This window comes from Acartia tonsa, chromosome 1 (assembly GCF_053477335.1).
Source record: "Acartia tonsa isolate MP-2025a chromosome 1, ASM5347733v1, whole genome shotgun sequence".
NCBI classification, from domain to species: Eukaryota; Metazoa; Arthropoda; class Copepoda; order Calanoida; family Acartiidae; genus Acartia; species Acartia tonsa.
In genome coordinates, this window is record NC_137260.1 from 25,092,238 (window position 1) to 25,118,720 (window position 26,483).

Consider the following 26,483-nt stretch of genomic DNA (forward strand, 5'->3'; position numbering starts at 1 on the left):
TACACCAAGCTACTGCTTAGTACCAGGTGTACTTTACAATTTTTCATAATATTTATAAAATTTAAATTGCATGACTAACACTATATGTTATGTGTGGCACTGATTAGGCTTCCCTAAAAGTAGGAGTATGCGTATCCGAGATGTTTGCATTGCCTTTTTTAGGTTGGCATTAAGTTAACAAGTCATTTATCATACATTCATTATACCAAAAGTGGGGGAAATTAAGTTTTATGATTACCTAACCTAGATAACCTCTAGCAGGATTATCTAACCTAGATAACCTCTAGCAGGATTACCTAACCTAGATAACCTCTAGCAGGATTACCTAACCTAGATAACCTCTAGCAGGATTACCTAACCTAGATAAGAAATTGTCGTCAATTTATGTAGGTAACATGGACATCACTTATTGACCAAGCTTACTTTGATTGATTCATTTCACTAATAGAGGTGCCTAAAATGGTGGTGAGATCTCACGATGACTTATTGGTTATTTCGTTCATCAGTAGGAGGGAAGGGATTTATAAAGCGGTCATCGTTATCGACTTTATTATCATAAAGGCATAAATAAAATACCAAACTATAGTGTATAAAAAGTACATATCTTAGAATGGTTTGTTATTGGTTATGAAATAAAGCTTTATATTGTTAATATAAACATTATTAAAGCTCCTACTACATATAAATCCCAGAATAATAATGTTGTAAATTAGCTAAATACATAATATACACAATGTATATTATTTATATATATGTATATGTGTATAACTAATTTATACTAATACAAACATCTATGATAGCAAATGACAGGGACAAATGCTGTGAAAAGTCAATGAAATGAATCAGTGGTTAGCGCTAAATGAGGTGTCAGCAGCATCCCCCCCAAAAAAATACGAAAGGCCCCCTTACTCTTTTTTACCATGTTATCACACCTTCATGGCAAATCGCTGTGCACGCCACTGCAAAGAATATAGCAGACAAAAAACAACAGGTTTAATATATAAATCATGTTTCACACAAAGTTTTATGAAATATTGTTCATAGAATCATGGTTTTTGCTACAGGATATGAAAAAATATGACTAAGAAGCCAAACAATGAAAATATTTTTTGTATTTGTTTTTATATATTATGTTCTCTGTTACTACATACAGAGATGTAATGTTAATATCACATAATATGTAAATTATATTCATTATATGTAATTAACAATTTGGTCATCATGTCCCCCACCCCCCATCTCTCATCCAAATGGTTTTTATCTATTTGAGGGGTTGGGATTTATTTGGGTAATGTCTACCTTTATTTATTAGAGACAGTAAAAATAAGATTATTTTCCTTAATATGCAGTAGTATATTTTAGTTTGTCTGATGAATCATAGAGCTAATTTTTAAAAGCAAAGGTTTTCTATGATTAGGGTCCTTTAACAGTACCCTGTATTTACGCAATTTTAAAACAAATGTATAAACAATTTTGTTTAGACTTATCAAATAATATTCTGCTTATTAAGTTCTGACACTCTAGAAGTGTAACCTATGTTTTTCCTAACTGTTTGACTTCAGAGCTTCGCTTTCATGGATGTTGTTATCCTTGTTTTTGTAAACTCAATACAAGTGCAAGAGAAATAATTCTCACCTCACAAGATTGGAAGGTTGCAGGGTTGGTATCATTTTCATTATACTCCGGGGGTGGAGTAAACAAGGGACTCCTAAAATAATTAGTTGTGTCACATAAATGTTAGATATACCTATCTACTATGCCCTATTAATCCAATAAATTTACATTCATAGCTTACCAGTTTATGAGATAGGTATGAGAAGTTAAGAAATGTTAAATATTTTTTGTTATTTTAGCCCCCCAAAAAGTAAAAAATATGTATAATAGTTATCAATCACATCGTATAATAAACAGCTTTATTTGTTCATTTTAATATTTTTAGAAACTGGATATAATACGATACGATAAATGATTTTTTCGTATTAATTTCTTTTGAAGCCACACTGGAATAATTGGTCCACAATTAAACCAACTTGTTTAACTTATTTGAATGAAAATCCGTTTGAGTGGTTAAAAATATTTCTGAAGTAATATATTGCCATGCTAGTAATAGGATTAGACTAATAGACATCCAGCTCATTTTCTGAGTAATTAAATGTTGAAGTTCTAAGGTTGATGACGTGCCATAGCTGCCATACTATCCACATTTGCTAATTTGTTTGATCTATGATCTAATCTAAATACCTTAAAATTCCCAGGGTGACAAGATTTTCATTCATGTATTGTGACACGTCTATATTCAGAAAGTGGGATCCGTCGTCAGCCTAATATAATATATATTACTAGCGGCTACGCCCCTAGAAGCCTCTAGGGACCCTGGTAAGAGGGGGAAAAGTCGACCTCAGTGCCTATTTTAAATTTGAGTTAAAGAAATATTTTTTTGAGGGGGAGGGGGGAGAAGACGCACTCTCCAAAAATAATTTAAAACCTTCCCAGGACCTTTAAGAAGCTTCACTGTAATGGAGAACAATATCGGTTCATCGGTTAGCGAGATCCTTCGGGACAGACAAAAAAGGCTTACTACTTTATATAATAGGATATATACAGATTTAAGTAAAGATTCGATAAGATAAAACTGAGAAAATAAGCTCACCGCTGTGGAGGTGATTGGTTCGAATCTCAACCATAACCGACTTATGAATAAAGATGTTAAGAGTTGTTCCTAATGCTGCTATGTCAGATACTCAGCGATACTAATAGTAATAGTAGGGGATATGCCTTGGCCCAAAATAGTAACAAGCATTGTTAATACACACAGACAAAGGTCGGGCAAACAAAGGGTTGGTTGTCTACAATAGTTGCTTACTGTAAAAGTCTGGCCCTACTGTTATTAACCGTCCCCAGAGGTGTTAATCAGGTATATTTAGGAAAAAAATTTTTGAAGCTTTGTTGATATAAAAGTTCTCCTTTTTATTTTTTTAAATAAAAAAAGTTGGTAAGATGTGAAAGGAGGTTAATATACTACGGCAATAAAGTCATTCATAAAGACATAAAGAGTCAATTACTTGGTACAAAATTGAGGTATAAAGCGGTGCAGGTACACCAGATGTGTAGGGTAATAAAAGTTGTCTTTTTATTTTTGTTAGAAACTTTACTTTCATCTTTTACATAAAAATAAAAAAAATAAAAATTGTCAATTATGAAAATACTTTAATTAATTTGTCAGGTTTTTATTATAATAAATCCCTCCCTTCTCTCTATTTGGTCTAAAATGTGACTAATTACAGCTGTTTAATTTTAGAAGATATTTTTTAGTTATCACCTGGATTATCTCCCATTTCATTGGTCCAGAGAGAGACCAATCACAGCTGGTAATTTTAGAAGATTTTTAATCTATTACCTTGATTCTCTCCCATTTCATTGGTCCAGAGAGTGACCAATCACAGTAGTCCTCTGAGAAATCACACCGATAACCACCATTATATCTATCCATATCAGCTAAAAATAAATAATTCAATTTCTCAATGATTATTGTATTATAGCGTATTAAAAATTTCATTTTAAAGAAAAATCTAAGTATAACGCTTATTAATAGCTTAGTTCTTAAAGCAAGCAAAAACAAATGGAAGCAGAAAAAAACTTGAAGAAAACCTTAAATCAAATTAAAATCATAATATATCACGCTTAGATGTTTGGATGTTTTTTTAATCTTTTAATAGTACCAAAAACTAGGATGACAGAATTATTTCAAATATAGATGAATTGACAAACTTTTGAAAAAGGAGTAGCTCTGCTACTGTTAGTGTACTTACCACAAATCGCTATATCTTCATCGTCATTGAGAGCACAGTCTGACCGATAATCACACAGGTCACCAGATCTTGACACACACAATCCAGTTCTAAATAATAGGATAGTCATTGAGAGCACAGTCTGACCGATAATCACACAGGTCACCAGATCTTGACACACACAATCCAGTTCTAAATAATATGATAGTCATTGAGGGCACAGTCTGACCTATAATCACACAGGTCACCAGATCTTGACACACACAATCCAGTTCTAAATAATAGGATTGTCATAGAGGGCACAGTCTGACCGATAATCACACAGGTCACCAGATCTTGACACACACAATCCAGTTCTAAATAATAGGATAGTCATTGAGGGCACAGTCTGACCGATAATCACACAGGTCACCAGATCTTGACACACACAATCCAGTTCTAAATAATAGGATAGTCATTGAGGGCACAGTCTGACCGATAATCACACAGGTCACCAGATCTTGACACACACAATCCAGTTCTAAATAATAGGATAATCTATAATACAAAGTAGAATGATGTCTGTCCGTCCGTCCGCTGAAGCTTAAGATCTTGGTAACCACTGAACCAATCAGATTCTACTCTTCAGGGAATATGCCTACTGGTCCTGTGGTGGTTCTAGGCTATTTTCTTGGGGGTGGGACACCCCCAACCCCCCCCCCTAAAAACAAAAAAAAAAAAACCCCATTTTTTTTTGGTTTTTTTTTTGAAGATTTCCTTTGTTCTTCCTTTTTTTTTTACGAATTTCACTTTTTTCTATCATCTCTTGGGGCAAAGCCCCTAGAGGCTAGGGGCAAAGCCGCTAGTATTAGTAAAAGCATTTAGATTTGGTTACAAACGCATTAAAAAATCTAATAAAATAATAGTCAGACATCCTAGTTCATTTCAAACATATTAATTTAAAAGCAATTGAAATATATAAAAGTATAATTAGCCTTTCCTATAATACCTATAAAGTAAATAAGTATACACAGTTTAATTAGTAAATAAAATTTATAGTACAAATAATTTTGGATATTTAAGATTTCTTGAGATAAGTGCTTAATGTACTCTTATTCACAATAAACAATAATAACGTCATCCATAAATTAAATAAGAATCAAAAATTGACTTTCCGTAGCTTCCAAAAATATAAAAACGTCAAACTTGAAAAGTACGCATAGACTATTTCGTTATAATTGTAGATAAAATTTGCATCACAACATTTGGAATGGACTGATGAACAGACATTGATTACAAAAAGCTTCGCTATTATTTTCTAAAAATTACTTAAATTATTTTTGACAAAAACAAAATTTTGATACGTAAAATACTAGGTATACAAATTTGTTCAAATATTTTAAATACAAATAATAGGAAGCAATCTAAATAATGAATATAAAATAAACTATTATTTATTTCAGATATAAAAATCATTATTATAGAAAAAATCGTCTAATGTTTTTTAAATAGCCAAAAGTAAAAGATCTCTAAAATGTTATGGCATAATATGGTAGGTTTCATGTTATATTCTAAACTTTCAAAGGAATTGTGAAGTTGGAAGGATATTTAATGCATATTCTTATCATCAAAAAACATAAATAACAATTTGACATAAATTTTCATCTCTCTCTCTCTCATTTTTCTCTCTTTTTCTCCATCTCTCCACTATCTTTTTCTTATTTAAAAATATAGGTCACGTCAAGATAATTCATGAAATATGGTTCAGCTCACAAGTGGAGGGACAATGATAGCAAATACATTTTATCAAAATAAAGTTTTTGTTATTTTCTGTCAAGAATAATTAAAGGAATTGTTCTTAATTATTTGTTTGCTAAAAAAACTTTGACTGAAAAATCTTGTGATAACAATGTGTAAATAGACATTTTAATATGTCCAAAAGTTTGAATCAATTTATTACTAAATATCTTATCATAATCTGTGTACCTATCGCATTGTATCTCAGAGTTATGGAAGGACAAATAAGAATGGAAATTTTAGAGATAATCTAATCATGCATGTCACAGATTTTATGGAAATACAAACTATAAGAAATTGTAATAATATTTTTTAACTAGCGGCTACGCTCCCAGAGACCCAAAGGGGCACGTAAAATGTTTTCATTTCAATCAATTTTACCAAAATATCTGCTAGGTCTCATTTTCTATTTATTTTTATTTTAGAAGATTTTTCATAGAAGGGTGGAGGCATCCTCCCACAAAATAGTTGTAATATTTCCCAGGACTTTTTGAGAAGCTACCCTGTAAAGGAGAATTGTATCGGTTCATTGGTTAGCGAGATCCTTCGGTACAAACAAACAAACATCCTAATACTTGATTATAATGATTACCTAATTTTGAATAACCTATATTCTAAATTTTATTTAATAAATTGCATCAATTAACATTAAATCATAAATCGTAAGAGAACAATTAAATGTAAAATTAAAATTTTTAGTTAAATCGTAATTTTGAACAGTTTGACTTTTGAAAAATATTTAATGCAACCAGCTCAATTGTGTAATCTACAGTACTATCATGCTAAACTTGGTGTAGTTATTTTATTAAATCAAAAAGTTAAATCTTAATTGTTATTAGAATACTATTAGCCTAACAACGTATTATATAAAGTAATAAGAATTTTCTTTGCCTTGTCTTAAGATTTCTATAATTACAGAACCAATTGCGTTTTATTATCTTAGGGAATGGTTTAAAGTTATCTAAATTTTAAATTGTACATTTAAGATGGGTTTAAGCTTTTTTGTCCCCTTCTTATACATTTCAAAGCAGAGCCCCTAAATGGTAGGGGAGCAGCTAAAAGATGAAAGTAGTGATTCTTATTGTTGGTCATAATAACAAGATGTCTCTAATAAAAGTCAAATAGTTGAATATACCATCAAAATTTTGTGTCAACCAAATTCTTCCATGTTACAGTGTGTGTTCTGTATTAGTTAATTTAATTTGTATGAGGATTAATATTGACAGTAATTGGCTAAGCCTACTAAATGTCTCATATATTCTCTTCGGAGAATATAGTTATCTAATTTCAATATGTACATTACTGAAGCCTAAAATTTAAAAAAAAATATTACCCCATGAAGTGATCAAGAAAATAATGACATTTCTTTGAAAGAAATTCAAGTCTATCATGCTTTATTAATAGATCGTTAGATATGAATTTGTTGCTGGAAGTTTCAATTGATATAAACAATTTCAGATTTAATAAAAACACAAGTTTATTAATTATTCTTTTGACATATTGATTACAGTTGTTTGTTAGAGAGTAAAATTAATATTTTTGTTATTCAGGGATCTTAGGATAGAACAATGAATGAAAATTAATACTTTTTCTTTAAGGTCAAGAATAATTTAACCGTCATTATCCCGTCCCTTCCTATATATATCATTTTGGGGTAAAAATAATACCATCCAATCCTTATCCCTTTATTTTCGTATCTAGAATAGTAATCAGTATCTCAGTATGCCTCTCCTGTCTTTTACTAGATGGATTACCAAGTCTTTACAGCAATCAGACAGTCATATTATCAGGACTTCTGTGCATTCATATTTACAAATTCTGATCGTCTATTATTTTGTGAACCATGTTTTTGACTTTTTGCTGCAATAACTTCTTAATCCAAAATTCAAACTAAGATACCTTCTTGTAGAAACACATTTAGACAAAAATATCCTTGATTGCATGACCTTTGTGTTGAAGTTATAACTGTTCATTTTAGGTAATAATAATGATGTCACATGCATGATAAAGCAGCATAAATTTTATTTTGAACGTCTCTTATTACGATTCATGGTTAATAGTTAATTGTACATTTTTATATTCGTAGAAAGCTGGATATAATTCGATGCTGGACATAGTTTTTTCGTATGGATGAGAACCGGTTCCTATCCACCGGATTCGAATGAATACGAGAAAGTTAATGAAAATATCTTCCTATCCCTGAACATTATTATACTATTTCACAGACTAATAGCACTATAATGTTCTTTTCTATCAGATATCAATATGTTTTTTTTATCAATGCGTTGCTACTTTAATAATTGGGTTTAATTGACCGTCCGTCTGTCTGATAATCTTTCTGAGATAGTAACGTAGGCAAATAAACTATATTTTTACTTTCCTTCTAACTCTAATTTCAAATTTCGTAAATAAATGATCAAAAAAATTATTGCTGGCTTTGCCCAAAGATTTTCCTTAACATATAATTTATGTGTACTTTATACTTTATTTTCTTGTTAAATCATTTATAGATTAAAATTATCAAAGGGGGTAAAATATGGAATAGATATTAGTTCCTTATTGATCTTACGGATAAAAATAAAAAAATAACATATCTGTTTATGAAAGATTAATTAACGCTGTATTAATGATTAACTTTTTTAAATAACAAAATATTATGAAAAAGAAAACATGAATACTAAACACCGGGACAAAAATAATTTATCGCATCGAATTATAAACAGCTTAATATAAAAAATATACAATCAGAAGATAAAAAACAGTTTTTTATTGATGCCAAAGACTCGTAAAAACTGGTTTTAATTGTATGATTGTACATTTCTATATTAGTAGAAAACTGGATATAATACGATGCTTTACACAATTTTTCAGTATGGCTGGGAACCGGTTCTAATACACCGGATATTAATCGGTTTGGAAGCAATACTGGAAAGCATCTTAGGTTGCTTTTTGTACAATAAGATCTTATAAACCAGTGGGCTGGTGTGTCTATAATTTTCGAGCATTCTTCTTATAATTCCTTGTAATGTTTAGTATTAAAAAATTCTCATTCACTTGATTTAAACCATGGCGCAAAGCGATCAAAATCTTTTTGTTGGGTTTGAAAGCTTTTGGGAGGATAATACCCCTACAATTTTTTTTTCGGAGGGGGAAGGGGAGAATATAACTTCTATAACCCCTCCCCTCCTTGGCCGTGCTTGGTCTTTTTTCAACTGTACCACTTATGGACATAATTGTCCTTGTTAATTTTAATCTAGATCTCTGACACTGAACATGAAAGGTTTTTAGTAATTATAAACTTCAATACAAATTCAAAACAAATATTTCTGTTTGAGTAATTATATACAAAAGAATAAATGGATTTGGGATTAGGGATATTAACAAGAATAATTAAGTTTTTTTTACAGAACAAAGAAATGTATTGTAATATGTACAAACTTATTTTATAAAGTCGTAAGTTTTTTTGTTTGTAGCTTAATAAATATATAAATAACTACTAAACCAGTTTATTTTACCATTTTGTGTCTGGAATGGTTTTAGTCTATTTTATTTTTTGTATTCAAGTCTTAAAATGTTTTTAGGCTATTTAGGCTCAGCCTCTATCATTTTATAAGGTAATTGGGCTAATATAATCAGACTGTTACTAGATAAAACAGCCATTAGATAATTTCAAAATATAACAATTCGGTACTATTTAGAAATAGTTACATATCTATAATACAAAGTAGAACGATGTTTGTCTGTCTGTCTGTCTGTTTGTAGCGAAGGATCTCGCTAACCGCTGAACAGATCGGGTTCTCCTTTACAGATAACAAGACATACACATAAAAAAAACTGTACAGTAGCTGCACAATCACCAACATAAATCTGAAATACGTTGCGCATAATTTCCGCACATATACTCAATTATCAAATCATCAGAACCATAATTTGTTTCATTTTGAACATTTACTTTAACTGTTGTTCTGCACTTTTACCAGTAAGCAGCCTGTTTTTATAATGATTTTGTGAATATTGAACACATGCGCAGATATAATGAAATGCGGATGTGAAGTGACACCATGAAAGAAATATGTTTGTAAAGAGAATAATGAGACGCATTGGATATATTGAGTCAGAGAAAGGGATAAGTAAAATGATAGAAATTTAATGACATACTTCCTTGAGAGTTACTAAATAGTCTTTTTACATTAAATTCATGTGCACAGTAGGATATATAAGTTGGAAAGAATAATAATGTTAGAGGGAGATTTGAAATCTGCATCAAATTTTAAGGATTATTTTTTATAAAATTCGTTTTTTGTATAATTATTTATCTAAAAGCGGAAATACAATTTAAGTTCATAAGTTTTGACCAATAGGATAGGTGGATTGGAAACTACCTGCTCTCTAATTGGTTGAATGATGTGCGACACTTAAGCTTCTCCTACCAGAGCAAAGATATTTTTCAATCCACCAATCACAAATGTCAAAATTTATTAACTTAAATTGTATTGCCGCTTTTAGATAAAGAATTATACAAAAAAACGAATTTTATAATAAATCCTTAAAATTTGATGCAGATTTCAAATCTCCCTCTAACATTTAAATTCCTTCCAACTTATATATCCTAGTGCACAGCAAATCTATGAAGTATTAAAGAGGTACAAAATAGTTTATGTCTTTAAACAAACCTATCCTCCCCTTTCTTTACAAAAATTCGAAGCAGCTTAAAGTGACAAATGGTACAACGCTTTGAACACAGTAATAGTGTCTGACTGATTATGACATAACAAAAAAAAATTTACCATTGGTCAATAACGGCCTCTCATTGGCAAATTTTTTTTTGTTCCGTCATAATCAGTCAGACACTATTACTGTGTTCCAACGCTTTGCAGTACTATCCTGATAGCGTCATATTAAAAGAGAATATAAAGTTAATTGGCATTTGCTGCTTCCAAACTTTCTATGTTAAATTTGTCTCATATTGTGTCTTTTTTCTGTTATTTCAATCTGATTGATAATTCTCTGTATACGGAGAAAGAGGAAAGTAGCTAAAATAACCTAAAACCATCAAAAGACCTTAATATAAAATTGAATAGCCTTAAATTATTCCAGGAGCTATAAGAAGCTGGAAAACTCAATCACTTTCATTGTTTTAGAGATTTTTAATTTCAGTCAAGAAACCTTACTACTTCAATGTCTTAAAATAGAGTTGTAAGACTAAAAACTTTATTTATTTTTTTATTGATAACTTTAGCCATAATTATTCTTTTTTCACCTGAAATTTTAATAAACACTTAACTAATTCAAAAATAGAAAGAAGATTGTAAAATAGCCCTTTTACTTTACTTATCCTACAATGATGCTTAGATATTGAAGATATACATAAATCTATATGCATCCACTGATACAAAGCTGTTTCTAGCGTCGTTAAATAACAAATATATGACTATGTACTTTTGGACAATCCCAGAGTTTATTTAGTGTGATTTTCTGTATTAAAACTCTGTAGAAACTTAATATATCACTTCATGGTAACAGTGATATGTTAGTGAGACTTTAGGAGTGCTTATTACATCCCCTAATGGGGGGGGGGGCGTGGTAATAAAATTTACCTTTTATAAAAGAAGCAAATGGGATCTTAATGCATTGATAAAACTAGTTTGAACCCCTTTACCCCCCCCCCCCCATCTGAATCTCATTCCTAATAAATAAAATTTTAAATTTTCAGGGTTTTTTTTGGTTAGGGGGGACCCTGTATATCCTTGAATCTATTTACATATCCCTGTAATCCTGATTTCTATTCCTATGGTAATGAGAGAACAAGGTTATCAAGTTTCAGATTAAATGAAAATGTTTGCAATCAAACAAAAAAAGAAACTACATCAAGTAAACAAGAATAACAATATGACTCATTAGCGAAGAACTGTATAAAAATGTATCCTTAAACTAAATAAAAAACGGACAAAGAGACGGACAAACAAAGTAAATAATAAAATATATGCTCGTTAGCCAGGGGAAAAATTACAAGAAATTTTAGAACCTTATCACATGTAGTAAATCCCATTTTTTTCATGACTTTATGGATGGAAAGACCAGCGGACATTTTAAGTTTTAAAATATATGCTCATGGGAAATGTTACAGACGGATGGATGGACATAGTGAGTTAAACAAAAAATTATTATTAGCGGGAAATCAAAGTAAAAAATCGCTGTTTTAATGACAGCTAAGGAGGCTCCGAAAATAGGGTTATTTAGGCTACTTCGCCATTGGTCGGAAAATTTATACTTTCCTAAAGTTGAACGCGAGAAAAAAAATAAAAAGAAGATAACAGTTAGTAAAAATTCCGAAAGAATATATTATTAATTTAACGAAAATTTGATGTTTTCCCTTCACTTTCCCATCGAGACCTGAAATTCACCCGCCCCCCTAATTTTCAAAAAAAAAAAGGAAAGGCTACTTTTTAGCAAATCCTAATCCCCCCTGCTTAGCCTGAACCTGGTTTTCAGTGTAGGCACTAAATACCCAATATGAAATAACCTAGCCTGCCTGCCCTAAAATGATACTACATTAGAGTATAGATCTGTTGATACTACCCCTCAACCTTAATTTCAATTTATTTCAAATAAGGTAGAGGGTTTCTGTGTCTGACATTCCCTTTGAAGGAAATCGATGAAAATTTTCCTATTGAATCAAATTAATTGTAAATGTAGAGCTAAAGAGTCATTGGACCATTGTTAAAAAAACAATTTCAAAATAACAAAGAAAAGTATTTTATCATTATCTGATAAAAATACAAGTGTATAGGTTCAAAAGAACAATACCTTTAAAAATTGTGATCTAACTGTAATTTAATGACGACTTTAACAAAAACGTTAACGAAGTGAATTATCTATGTACAAATTAGAAGCTGTGTTTAGTGCCCAAGGATCATGGGAATTGATTTCACCGCTTTTAGCCTACATATTCTATTGACGTTATAGTAGAGGCAAAGAGAAAGGGAAGAGGACAACCTCCTAGAAAAGAGACCGTTGTAAATAAAAACATTTTAGTTATTTTATTGGACAAAACTGTAAAAAAAATTCTTTATTTTTTGGGGATAAACTATGAATGAGTATAATGAGTAACTTAAGTAGTACATATTTACTTTTTATAGAACTCTTTCAAGGATAAAAAGAATAGCAGTGACATTTTAAAGCAAAGATTTTCTAAAATTATTTCAGAAGCGAAGCTTTTTCTATAATTAGGGTCGGTCAATTGCACAAAACTACTTACAATTTTGTTAAGACTCATGCATTAATATTCTGCTTATTCTGTTTTGACACTCTACAAATTTTAATTTTTGTCATTTCTACCGTTTCAGAGCTTTGCTTTTATTCATGTGGTCATCCTTGTTCATCAAATATTATATAGTCGACAAAAACTATTAAAATTAAATACTAATCCAAATTATGTCTCTAAAATAGTGGCTTTTATATATTTAAAGTGAAGTCAACATAGCTTTATTCTTGGGGGAAAAACTCATATAGACTATACACTTATACCAATCCATAACATTAAAAGTCAGAGACAAACACACAAACTCACCCACACCCGCGCCATACACACACACACACACACACGCATATAAAAACACAAACATACACATACTTATTACACTTATTACTTTTATGTATTTTTGGTATGTAGTCATTAACTAAAGTAAAACATTCATTTTTGGGATAAATGAACACATTTTTATAACCCTAATTATAAAATAAAATAAATAAGGAAGATTAATTTTATGATGATTTAGTTACATAGATAAAATCAACTTTATAGACGGCTGACTATAATACTATGGATATTTTGTATTCAAATATGTAGAGACATGATGATTTCTAGTTAAACATTTAGTGCTTTTTAACAGCCTATGAATTTCTTTTATCAAGAATCACAACAACCATAAAAGCGAAGGTCTACAATCATACGGCAGGACGAACAAACATTTTATAGAACTTATAAGCTCAAAATTAATTAAAATTTATAAGTCTAAACAGAAAAAATACTTAAACTTTTAACTGAAGGGGTAGAGAGGGGCTTTAAAATAGCCATCCCAAGACGTAAATATTAAAAGAAAATAGCCCATAACCATCCATGGACCTATGTTAAGCTAATATAAGTTAAATGAACCAATAAACTTAATAAAAAATAACCAGCAGAATAAAGTCATTTTTAAGCTAAATATTTTACAGAATTTCTGATCCTGTGAGTTGTAACAACCTTTATAATGTTGTTCCATTATATGTGAAATAGGTAGCATTATTTCAGTCACAATTCAGGGAAAGGAATATGCTTTCTCAAGAAATAATATTCTGCCTCCATTTTTTTTACATAATATAAAGTTATCTAAAATCTTCTTTTTGATATTTTTCCTCATAATGTCATTATCAGAGTTGTTTTTTGTGGTTTTAATAGAATGTTATAAGTAATACTAATAATACTAATAGTAAAAAATAATGTAATCATTTTAAAGTAAGCTGTCATACACTGCTAGTTTGACCATTTTATTATAATTCTAATAATAAAAATATGTTAAAATACATTATTGAAATTAAAGCTTCCATAATTGTTTCTCTCAGATTGTAAAAGATTTTTTTTATGAGATAAACTTTTCCTCTTGGGTGACAAATAAGTAATTGAGTCGCGTATTACTTTTCTTGGCAAAAATGGAAATGTTTTTATTAGAAAATCTTACTCAAATATCATGTAAATTCTGTAATACATTTTATTTTGTAATGTTAAAGTATTAACAAAATGTGTACAGTTTTAAAATGAAATAAGATAGAAATGTAGCGGCTGAAATATTATACAGTTATCTCATAAAGGTAGATAGATCTATCTTCACATAGGCTTCTTAAAGACTTTCACTACATAATAAATATATCATAGTAAACAGATAATCCTAACTTAACCTTTGTATTAAGCAACTTTGACCAATGATAGGCAAATGCACAGACTAAATTACCAAATCAACTTTGAATATTTGGATCTCTTAAATAGCAAATGAATTTTCTCTTCAGAAGAAAATAACAAAAAAAGAGAATAATTATTTCTCGCATCGTATTATAAACAGCTATCCGCGGATACAAAATGTACAATTATAAGATTAAAACTAGTTTTTTTAACCCCGAGGTGCCGAAGGCGCGGGATGAAAAACTGGTTTTAAACTTATGATTGTACATTTTTATATTCGTAGAAAGCTGAATGTAATATGATGCTAGACATAGTTTTTGGATGAGAACCGGTTCCTATCCACCGGATTCGAATGAATACGAGAAAACAATTAGATAGAAATGGAATGATAAAAAAGGTGTGTTCAAGGTGAAATAGAATCTCTAGAGATGGATAGAGCTGTGTAGATACACAACATAGTTGAGAAAGTCAGAAGGATGATAATATTCATATACTCTTCAAAACATTAACCAAGATCATTGCCAAGGATGTTCTACTATTGATGATTTCTAAAACAAATAAAAGCCTTTGTGGATTTAATTCTAGTAAATGACGGAGGACAAATGGAAAAACATTAATCCTACTAATCTAATAAATCCAGAGAAAAAGGCAGCTTTAAACCAACAACGAAATTAATTTTTTTTAAATCACGATAACTATACATGATTTTCAGCTGTTGTTGGGGGGCAACATATAGTAAAATTGACGAAATTTTTATCTGCCCCCCAAAAATTATTTTAGATTTATTTTGCTTTAATACTTTAATATGGAATTTGTTGTCTACCCTTTAAAACATCTGACATATTTAACTGCTTTAACCTACTTAAATTGCAAAGTATTTTACATTTGAAATGTAAATATAAGTGTCTAAATTTTAAGATGGTTTCCAACTTGCAAGAAATATTTTCATCCTTCCCACTGAGAAATGTAATTCTATGGCTCATCGAATTCAATTTGTTTTGATACTATTTTCCTCATGAATAACTCTACTCTTGGTCAAAATATCACTGCACTGTAAAAAAAAAAGAGAATGGCTTTTTTATGTATTATGATCATTTTATAAAAATTAAATTTCATTGCTGTCTTGGGATTTGGAACATTGCCTGTGTAAATTAATCTTATCAACTCTTTAGTTTAGATAAAATTATAGGAATAGAGATTATAATTCACAAAAAAACAAAGGGCATTGGTTGATAGATTATTATTGAAACAGGTTAATATTGAGTGAAAATCAAATGCTTTGCCCCAAAAGAAGGGGTGGGGTTTTCCGCTCCATTTTTTTTGCTGCTATAAAGAAAAAAATGGCATTTTGGGCGGGAAAGGAGATTTTTTTAGCCTTAGCTCTTAAAGGGTTAACACATATCACCACAAAATTGCATTAAACCTGCCCTAAAGGAATATTAAACTTCTCTGAAAATCCAGTCGATTAAAAGATCTTAACAGGTATACACACAAAAGTTACTTCCTAATAATCTTTTATAAACAATAATATTTCTTATTTCTAAGAGTGAATGTGGATGCTATTTTTATCAGAAATGTATCGACTTCTTTTATCTGTAAATAATTGGGTTGATGGTGTATTGTGACAGTACAACTATATCACAATCAAATGTTCTTTTGTTATTGTGTATTGGTGACAAAAAATGTATCAAGTACAAAAAGTCTCACAGACTTAGTGTTAATGACATGATACCATTATTTGGAAGCTTTTTATAGTGCCTATAAAAAATGACATAATACTAGCCTACCATTGGTCAATTAAAATATACTGCTGGCATGCTATTAGTAATTTATTCTGTATATTAGCCTATCATTGGTCATTTGTATTATAAAGCGCTTTCGTTATTAGTCAAGGGGTTTAACATATAAGCCCTTTTCGATGAGGGCTTTGCTTAGCATATTATTCAATTTGAATTTAATGATCAAAAGACAATTTGACATGAGTAATTCAGCATTGCATTTCCATAGATACAATTCAACTCTTTAAATCATTTCAACATAAGAATATTAGGAAATAGTCCCTTTCGTAATATTGCCCCATAAGGGGCGATTCGTCGTATTTTTAAAATGGCTTTTTACAGGTTATTTTAGGTTAGGTTAGGTTATATTGGGTTATGTGAATGCCCCACAGGGTTAGGTAATTGGCCCCGCAGGGTCTAGAAATAGGAGAAAAGGTACTGTGAAAAATACGAAGAATCGCCCCATAAGGTGCGATGTTACGAAAGAGACTATACCCGAATATTATTTTGAATGGTGATCATCCAAGGCCTCAATGTTTTAAAAAGCTTGCATATCTCTTAATTTAATTTATTGTTTTGGCGGTGAGCCATATATATGTTATAGTTCTTATATTTGGAGACTCAATAATACAAGTTTAAAACTCAATAATAACTATTTGAACTAAAGATATTTCATCATCATAGTATGACAGAATAGAACCCCATGACTTAGATATATGTATAATACATATTATACTGCAATGGTAATAGATAAAGGTTGATGTGTTGTTATTATAGTAAGACAAAGTGTGTAAGACCTTATCTGTAGTTGCAAATGGAATATCACAGTAAGATTGTTGCATATTTTGGCCTAAAACCTTTTGTAATTTTATATGACTGTGGGCCTTTAAAATCAACCTTAGAGTAAAGGATTCTTAAACTCTAAAATTTATTTCTGCAAAATAATCTATCAATTCTATTAATTTACTTTATTTGAATGAATAATTAAACTCTTCAAAAAAAGCTTAAAAATAAGCACAAAGATTTTTAATTATCTAGTCAATAAAAAATGTATAGATGTATAACCCAAACAACTACCTGGCTTTTTTGTTTGCTAGCAAATTGTTTTTTGCTCTTTTGTAGCGACTTGGATGTCTTTATATTTCCGTCGCTATTGGCTAATATTCAAAGACCCAATTAAAAGTTGGAACATGGTCCCCAACCCATGGGAAGAGTTACAATAAGCTCATGACTCCCCTATTCTTAATTTTACTTTCATTAGTCTATCAAGAAAAAACGTAAATATTATAAACAAATAAACAGTAATAACTATTTATCTTCTTTTCTGCAGTGTAAAGATGAACCCTTTTGCTTTTTTTGGTTACTAGCGGCTTCGCCCCTAGCCTCTAGGGGCTTTGCCCCATGAGGTAATTTAAAAAAAAAATTCGGGTGCTCCGACCCATAGTTTCCCCCATTTTTTTGAGGGGGGGGGGAATTTCATTTTTGGGTGGGGTTGGGGGTGTCCTACCCCCCAAGAAAATAGCTTAAAACCACTACAGGACCAATAGGTATATACCCTTAAGTGTAGAATCCGATCGGTTTAGTGGTTACCGAGATCTTAAGGGACAGACGGACAGACGGACGGACAGACAGACATCGTTCTACTTTGTATTATAGATTATAGATAGTGTAGAAATGGACTGAGGAAAGTTTAATATTAAAGTAATTAAGATTATAGAACAAAAAAAACACATTTTGAGTTTCAAAACATATTTTTTACAGTATAGAATATATGTAAGATAAATATGGGCAGGGGAAGGTATAAACAGTTAAGGTAAGGCTCGGGTAGGAAGATATTACAAAGTGGGCGTGGGGAGAAATAAATAGTCATGATAGGGATTGTCTCAACATTGTTTCCACGTCATAACCTCCAAGTGTTTTAGATGTCTTATGTATATAAGGCAGATTTTACTATCTAGCAGGTCAATGAATATAAAGTAGGGAGGGAAAGGATATTGACAGATAAATTAACATAATCTCACTAACTAAATGCTTTTAAAGGCAGTATTTTACACAATAATATTGCAGGATATACTAATTAATATAAGTTGTCCTATCCCTTAGGAATTTTTGTAAAAGTTATGAATTAACTAATCTTAATCTGAATAAAGATGGTCTTAGGATGATTACTAAAATAATTACGCAGCATTTGAACACATTAAGTATAAAAGAAAACAAATAACAAACAGATTTTGAAAGCAGTTAGAAAGACTCAGAAATTTGCTTAAATCAAAAGTACTATTAACAACAAATTATAAAAATTACTTAATTTGATTTTATTTCTAATAGTACTATGTACCACTATCTATAAATTATTTTGTATGCAAGCATCTTATTTTAGTGCTTATGTAAAACGGCAAAATATCTTTTTTTCAATATCTGGATTTTCATTTAGCTTTGTTGGTTTGATTTAAATTTTAGTGTGTTGTCGTCTTTTGTGTGTGCGTGTGTGCCTTTAGTTATCTCTTAATAATCTACCTCTCTTTTAGTCTGACTTCCTTTTTTTCCTGTTTCTAGCCCTTCCGTTTACCCTAACCCTGTGGGGCCTGTACCTAAGGTGCTCTAACTCGGCTACACAGTAACCAATATAAGCTAACCTAACAAGACAAGTAATAAACAAACAAATGAAAAACTACCACCCATTCTTTCCCCGCCTTATTTTCAATTCATCAAAATCAAGTGCTAAACAAGGTACGTTGAGTGAAAGCACCGAAAAACTTTATTTTTTAATCACAAGATTTTTATGAATTTATTTTTTGTATGGCAAATACTTGCACATGGTATATTTATGCTTGTATGAAGTATTTAGGAAAAATATAATTCTATACATATTTGTTTGTATCAAGAACAGGCATAAGAATTCGTCCAAACAAGTCATAGCAACTTATGCAAATATATAAAAATATTTAGTTGTATAACAAGTTAAATGGTGTAAAAAGATTTTGACTGTATCTCAAATTGTATCAAAACATAATCAAATATTTACATAGAAAGTAAATTATTAGATGGAAATTTTAAAAGAATTTTATAAATAAGCCCAGTACTAAGAATACTAGATCCTTTATGATCTGCAAATCTTATTTTCAAAACTTATGTTTATCTCTGATCAGAATGCATTTAATTGTACTATTACAATTTACATACATTTTTTCCAGATATTTTACGTATTTTGAAAGTGCAAAACAGACATAAACTATTGATTTGTTATTTACTTTACCATAGTTAGGTTAGGTTAAGCAAGGGTTGGAAGAGCCAGCTGCATTAAGGCCTTGCAGGCAGTAGCTAAAAACGTGGCTTTTAAGTAAATTAAAATAAGATGGGGTTATTAAGGTGGTCTACTCGTTTTCTCAAGGGATTATACCATTTTTCTTTCTTACAATTATTTACATATTTAAATTGCACAATAAAAAAACTTATAGAACAAGAAAGACAGTATTCCTTAGCAATAAATAAATAAAAATTTTAAGATTATGTTAGTATTAGGTTTGAATGTTTAGTAAAAATACTTGGGATTAATTGTTCTTTAAAAAATTCGTTCTTGGGTGATTTTATTCAACATATTTGCCTTAATTATAAATAGAACCGATAATGAACTTCCATTAAAAGACACACAAACCAACACTAACAAAAACAGTATTACTAACTTTTATATAAGGTATGTATATAAATTCAAAATGGAATATAATTTTTTTACTACCTATATTAGAGAGTTTATCGCGTGTGAATAAGAAATAATTATTTTCAAGGGTTATAATTATTTGCCTAAAAGTTTCACAAAAGTAGTTCTAATAACATGTTGTTTTATGTTAAACACAGTAAAAGGTACACATACATTTCCTAACTGTAGAAATTAATTTACTGGCGGAAAACTTTGAGGCAATTAGTTTTGCTTCGTATGGAATTATTCTCCTGTGATGATACTTCACGAACTTTAATACAAGAAGATGATATGACGTTTACATAAGAGTCTTTATGATACTAACACAATGACGTCATGAATATTATATTAGTAAGTGTAACTAAGTAAATTGATATTATGTACTGTAAAAAAGCATGATGGTTTTAGGTTAAATAAATATTAAATATGATTCGATTTGTTTTCATATACATATAGTACCCTATAGTTATATTCATTATTTAACTGTTTACTATCAAATGCTTTACTAAAGTTAAACTGTCTCTAATATATTATAATTAAAGAGTTACATACTAGGGAGGGAGAGGACACTAGACTGTAAAACGTACTAGTACCCAAAGTTATATAAACGTACTCTCTCATTAAGTTGGCTTAAAAACTTTGGGTAATTTTACTAATCTATTTAATAGTATATTAAAGAATTATTACTAATTTGGAAGTATCTTTCAGTGCCTATAAAAAAACATTACGTCATACAATACAATACAATGCTTCGGTAATTTTGTTTATCATCGCTTGGGGCGTGCACATCTTTTTTATCTTCCATTATCTTATCCCTTGAGATCCCTGGTTACTTACCCTTTGCACTTGTATTCCTTGTCAAGGTTGCATTCTTGGGGTTTATCTTCAGCTAACTTCAGACAATTCGATAACTGAAAAAAAAAACATTAGTTTTATTAGGATATCATTTATATAAAAAGCTTCCATGAGAAGCTAACATGGTTATTTTTCAACCTGTGCAAATTTTACATCATAGTATCGTTAGATGAAGATAATTTTTTTGGCCAATTATCATAATCTCGTTAAAATGAATTTAATTTGGCTAATTGGGTTTCTTAAAGAATTAATTATGAAGAAAATTTTAATTTATTCCAAATATAATATGGAAAAATTTAATGTCAATTAAATATAAATAATCTCTTCAATTATGAAAATTATGTTTAATTGAATAAAGTTTAAAAACAATTTCATTCTCCCAGAAGAATAAAATTACATGATCGTATTACAATCGTATCGATGCCAATCAGACCCACAAACATTGACACAGAGGTGTGCAGAAGTGGAGGGGGGGGGGGGGTGTAAAACTTACGTGGTCCCCCTACACCACACTTAATACTCTACTCCTCTATGATACACCACCCTTATACAGTCAAGTGGGGTGTAAAGGTAAAAAGATATAGGCGTGTCAAATTATCAATTCAGGGACGCTTGTTTGACTTTTTAGAGGGTGAGTGGACACCTAAAGGACCTAAAGGTGTATCCACCTCTGACACTAAAAATGCAACCAACTTGTTTTTTTGTACACCCCTTAAATTCATAACCCATTACACCCCCTCGATTTAATTTAAGGGGCGACAAGTCTGGTGATGATTTTAATGTTTTAACTTTAGATTATATTGGAAATTCTTAAATGGATCTACTTTAAGAACCTGCTATTTTTAGATTTTAACACACATTGAAAATTGTATAAAATCTACTCTATTAAGAATTTTAGGCATTTAAAAATATTATATTTTTAAATGTCAAGACAATACAGATTTACAAAATTTCAAGAGTTATTTGAGTAAAATTTAAATTTTAGAAGATTGTATAATTTGGAAATTACGTATTTTTAAGAAATCACGTTTCTTATCATCCTAAACTAGAATAATAGGACGAAATTTAAAAAAAGGACCATTTTACTAAACATTAGCATAAACAAATGATTTTCTAACTGATCTGAAAAGCACCAGCTAATTTTGTTTTTTATCTTTTACAGTCATCATAATAACTCAACAATATTATATTTCATCCAAAAAAGTTATCTTTCTAAAAGTCAAAGAAATTCAAAGATAGGCTGCACTCCAAAAAATCAATCTTGTATAAAAATGATATGTGTTTCCATTTAGTCAAGGGTTGTTTTGTTACCAAGTGGATGTAAACATGTATTTTCACTATTTGTAAATATGCAATGTTCCTCCGAATAAAGAGAAAAAAGATTAATTGTTGTAAATTTAAATAAGATCTATTTTAAAAGTAACTTTGGGGGGGGGGGGAATACTCTTTCTTAAGATAAAATACCTCTCACTGTAGAAAGTCAATAATTTTTTCTTAAAAATACACTTTAAATGATGTACACTTTTGGCAAATAAATCTAGTTGTCCGTGATTGTGGTATATATTGTTTACCTTAATATTGTCGATACCAAATATTGATTTTCTAGTCTCGTTGATCCCTTTGAAGAACACAATCTCAATCCTGGGCACAACAATATCACAAATTTGATTTTCAAAATATTAGGGTTTTAGGGATATAAAATAATCCTGTACAAAAGTAACAGGATGTCTGTCTCTACCGAATGATCTCGCTAACCGCTGAATCGTTACGTTTTTTTTTACATTGTAGCTTGAAGGATTATAACTATTTTATAGGAGAGTACCGCCACCCTTCGAAGAGAAATCGCACCTAGAACAAAAAATACCTTTAAAAATTTTTCTTATTTCTTTCTTTCTTAAACTAAATTTGAAAATGAGGGCGGCGATTTCCCCCCTTCCCCCTACCTTAAGTGCTTTTAGAGGTCTCTAGGGGGGAAACCGCTAGTGACTGATAAATGAATATACCATCGGAAAATCTAAATCTCGCTTCAAATCATAGGTGAGGTTTTAAGAAAAATAGAACAAATACGTAAAAAAATCGGCTATATCTGTAAAGCTAAATATTTAAGTTGCGAAAACAAAAAAATGCGAAAGAACAAACACAGCAACAATATATTCAAGAGAAGCTTCGCTAGTTAACAATTGTAAAGGCTGCTTCTTAGATTTTGAAAATATAAAAAATATAGTCTCTGTTCTATGTTGATTTGCCATGTTACATCCCAACACATTTATCCCATAATCCTTTTCACATTATCTTGTTATTTAAGATTACATTTGGCGTTAACAGGAAAGGAATTTCCATCAATATAATTCCACACTTGACATTTTTAAAATATTAGTTCTTCTCCCATAGCCCCTAGTCAACCTAAATGGTAAAAATTTTTGGTAGCAATTCTTTAGGGGGTTGTAATCCTAATATCTGATGAAATTGTGATATAAATATATATTAAGAATGTGTAAACATGAAACAAATGATCCATTTTTATTATTTTGCTTTGTAATTGCAACCCTATCATAAAAGTACATATGTTAGTGAGTTGTTGTCCAACTTTCTTATCTGTAGAGCTTCTCTTTTATAAATGTTGTCATCCTTGTTTCCTTACAAGATCTTATAAAATTAAAAAAACACTTAGCTTCTAAGAACATAGATCAATTAAGTATTTACTATCAAATATTTTGTAAAACGACGAACACAAATAACCAAGAAAATTTTATAAATGTATCGGAAGTAAAACGAAAATTTTTTATAGGTATTTTAGAAAAGTATGAAGAATAAAATTGGAGCAAGAATAAAATTTGTATATTCCTGAATTTATTGTAGCTTCCAACTGCATACTCTAGCTTTGTCCAGGGGTAAGGTCGACTGAAACATAAAAAAATATTAGTAAAGGATCAATATTTAAAAGTAAATAACTATCAGCAAAAATATCCAACATTAAAACTAGTACATATTGTTGATTTTGAACATCTTAAAAAGGCATGAAGGTAAAATCGTAAACAGTCTAAATTGTTTTTGTTGCCAAGGCTTATTTGTGTGTTACGTTTTCTCCATGTTTTATCTTGTTTGGAGGGGGGGGGGGGGGGTTGATCAACAATCGACTCCCATTTTGTGGGGAAAGTGGGGGGGGGGGGCAAATTTTGATATAAAACTCAGAGGTTTTTGCTTATGAATTTGCTAATACTTTTAACTAAAACAAAAACACTTTAAGTAATAAAATTTCGTATAATTCATTCATTTTCATATAAACTGTATGAACAAAAATTGTTCCATTAATATTATTATATTTGTGGTAATTTTTACTTTATACGTAAATTGTTTTTAATAAAGTTAAAAGTTTTGAAACCATGAAAACATTTATGACACACAGGTATAGATGGATAGTGCATTTGAATGTAAATTTTGGGTGAAAGCATACGTTTGCGGAGGGGTGTACAGGGTTTCAACACCACCCTAAGATAATGGGAAGAGTTTCATCCTCTTTTCACCCCCTTATGGTTTTACACCTGACCTCCCGAACAAAACCCTTTGCACGCAATGGGTTAGAAAGATTTTGTTGGCATACAATTTCAATGACTTACATTGACGCTATAGCAAGTTATTTTAAGAGCTGCTTGCCTTATATTTTCGTTAACATTCTATCGAACATATAGCTTTAAACGAGAAGCCTATATCCACAATATATCACCATCACGAAAAAAAAAAACGTTTTTAAGAATGCAAAAATGTAAATTCCTAAAACTATAATAATTTTTTCACTCCCTATAAAACATTAAACAAATTTAGTACAAACAATTAAAAAAAAACATTGCCTGACTTTCATACTAAATTATTACATTGAAAAATTTACCGCAAAATTTTCATAAAAATAAACAACATTAATTTATAGCATTTTCACAAATTCAAATATAACAATAATTTACAATTTTAGCGACCTAAGTTATTTGATTTGATAGTTTTCCGCGTATATTCAAATAAAAAATCATAAAATCAAAACCAATTTTTGTAGATCCGAGAAGCCGAACTGGCGTTGGTTTTGTGGGTTTTTTTTTAAATTCAATATTCGCTAATAATGTCTGTAATACGATGCTATCGTGATTTTTCAGTATGACTGAGAACCAGTTCTAATCCTCTGGATATTAAACGGTTTCGAAGCCATAATAGAAAAGACTTACTTTTCTTGAATGTTGGGCTGTAGGGGCACGGCAGCATTTGAATCATCGACTATCATAACTTCAAAGTAGGCATGGTCGTTAGAGTTGGGTTTGTAAAATTCAACAGTACCTGAAAATGAATAATTTTCGTTATAGTAGAAAGTACCTAGCTTTTGTAATTGTCTTGAAAAAGAATTATTTTGAAATACATTATTATTTTTATCGAGCGGAAATGCTACCGGAAAACTAACTTTTACACATATTTAAATTCATATCATAAATCTTATATATATTTATTCTTTTTATGTATTTTATAATCTGAGTAATAAAATTTGAAAAATATAAAGAAAAATACATATTTTAAAATTCTATAACAAAACATCACTTTCTTCCACAGATAGAGCCACTCTTGGTACAATATAATTTAGGACAGATATTATCAATAAATCACTAAATATGACAATACGCAGTAAGTCTAAATCAATCATAATGCCCTTAAATAGATGTACTGCTTTACAGACATAGTTATAGCGTAGCTATGCTATTTAAAATTGTCCTTACTCATAACATAGAAAGATAGTGTGCACTCGGACAAAGATTTTTCTATCCGCGGACTCTCAATGTAGGAATGGTTGGATTCCGCAGACAGGCCGTTGGTGTAACCAGCTTTAAACATCAATAAGTGACCTAAAATAACAAAAAAATCTAAAAGCAGAAAGATCAAATCTCTATATAAAAAAGTAACAGGATGTCTCTCGGTGTGTCAGTCTTTGTGTTTGTTCCAAAGAATTCCACTTACCGCTGGACCGATATGGTTCTCCTTTTAAGTGAAGCTTCTCATGTTTAAAAATAATTTGGGGTTCACCAAAACTGGTATTAATTTTATGATTTTTATTTTATCATTCGTGGAAAATTATTTAATAAGGGTAAGATGTAAACACCTTTTACCTTTTTGAAGGACAAAATAGAAAGTTTTCATCTAAAATGTAAAACTGGTTCCAGCCTCACAACTATGTGTATGTATAATATCAATGGATTTATTATAACTTGAATCTTACATCAGATTAAGTGAAACTTGTAGCTGGCTAAAATAACGATCCCGCCATTACCCTTCTTTACCCCACACCCTCTCCTTCTACTAGATTAACAAATTGACCAATAAATAATGTCTATGTTAGCAACCTAAATTGACGACATTTTTCCCCTGTCATAATATCCACGTATATTCTATTATCCATTAATATATCAAAGGAAACGATTGATTGTCGGAATAAACTAGGTTTCAAATTCCTCATGTAAAATGTGAAGAAAGATTATGCAGTGTAAATTATTCATAGGTACGTTGATTTTCTTTCATCTTGCCCTGTCATAGTTGATTTAAACAAGTAGAAAAAAATATTTAGAAACTTTCCCTGTACCTAGAGGACGCTTCCCTGTAAAGAAGAATAATATCATTTAATG

The 26,483-nt window shown here is 30.2% G+C and overlaps 1 protein-coding gene across 1 annotated transcript in view; it reads right to left on the reverse strand.

Moving 5' to 3' along the window:
- Positions 1-26,483, reverse strand: part of LOC145315782 (tyrosine-protein kinase receptor-like) — a 112,099-nt gene that overhangs the window by 54,229 nt on the left and 31,387 nt on the right. Inside the window, exons 6-14 of the mRNA XM_080155870.1 lie at positions 25,584-25,709; positions 25,044-25,152; positions 23,675-23,733; positions 22,404-22,471; positions 20,815-20,888; positions 3,810-3,898; positions 3,398-3,495; positions 2,242-2,321; positions 1,636-1,708 (exon numbers count right to left, since the gene is read on the reverse strand). Of these exons, the coding sequence (XP_080011996.1) occupies positions 1,636-1,708; positions 2,242-2,321; positions 3,398-3,495; positions 3,810-3,898; positions 20,815-20,888; positions 22,404-22,471; positions 23,675-23,733; positions 25,044-25,152; positions 25,584-25,709 (776 nt within the window). The remainder of the gene's footprint in view (positions 1-1,635; positions 1,709-2,241; positions 2,322-3,397; positions 3,496-3,809; positions 3,899-20,814; positions 20,889-22,403; positions 22,472-23,674; positions 23,734-25,043; positions 25,153-25,583; positions 25,710-26,483) is intronic.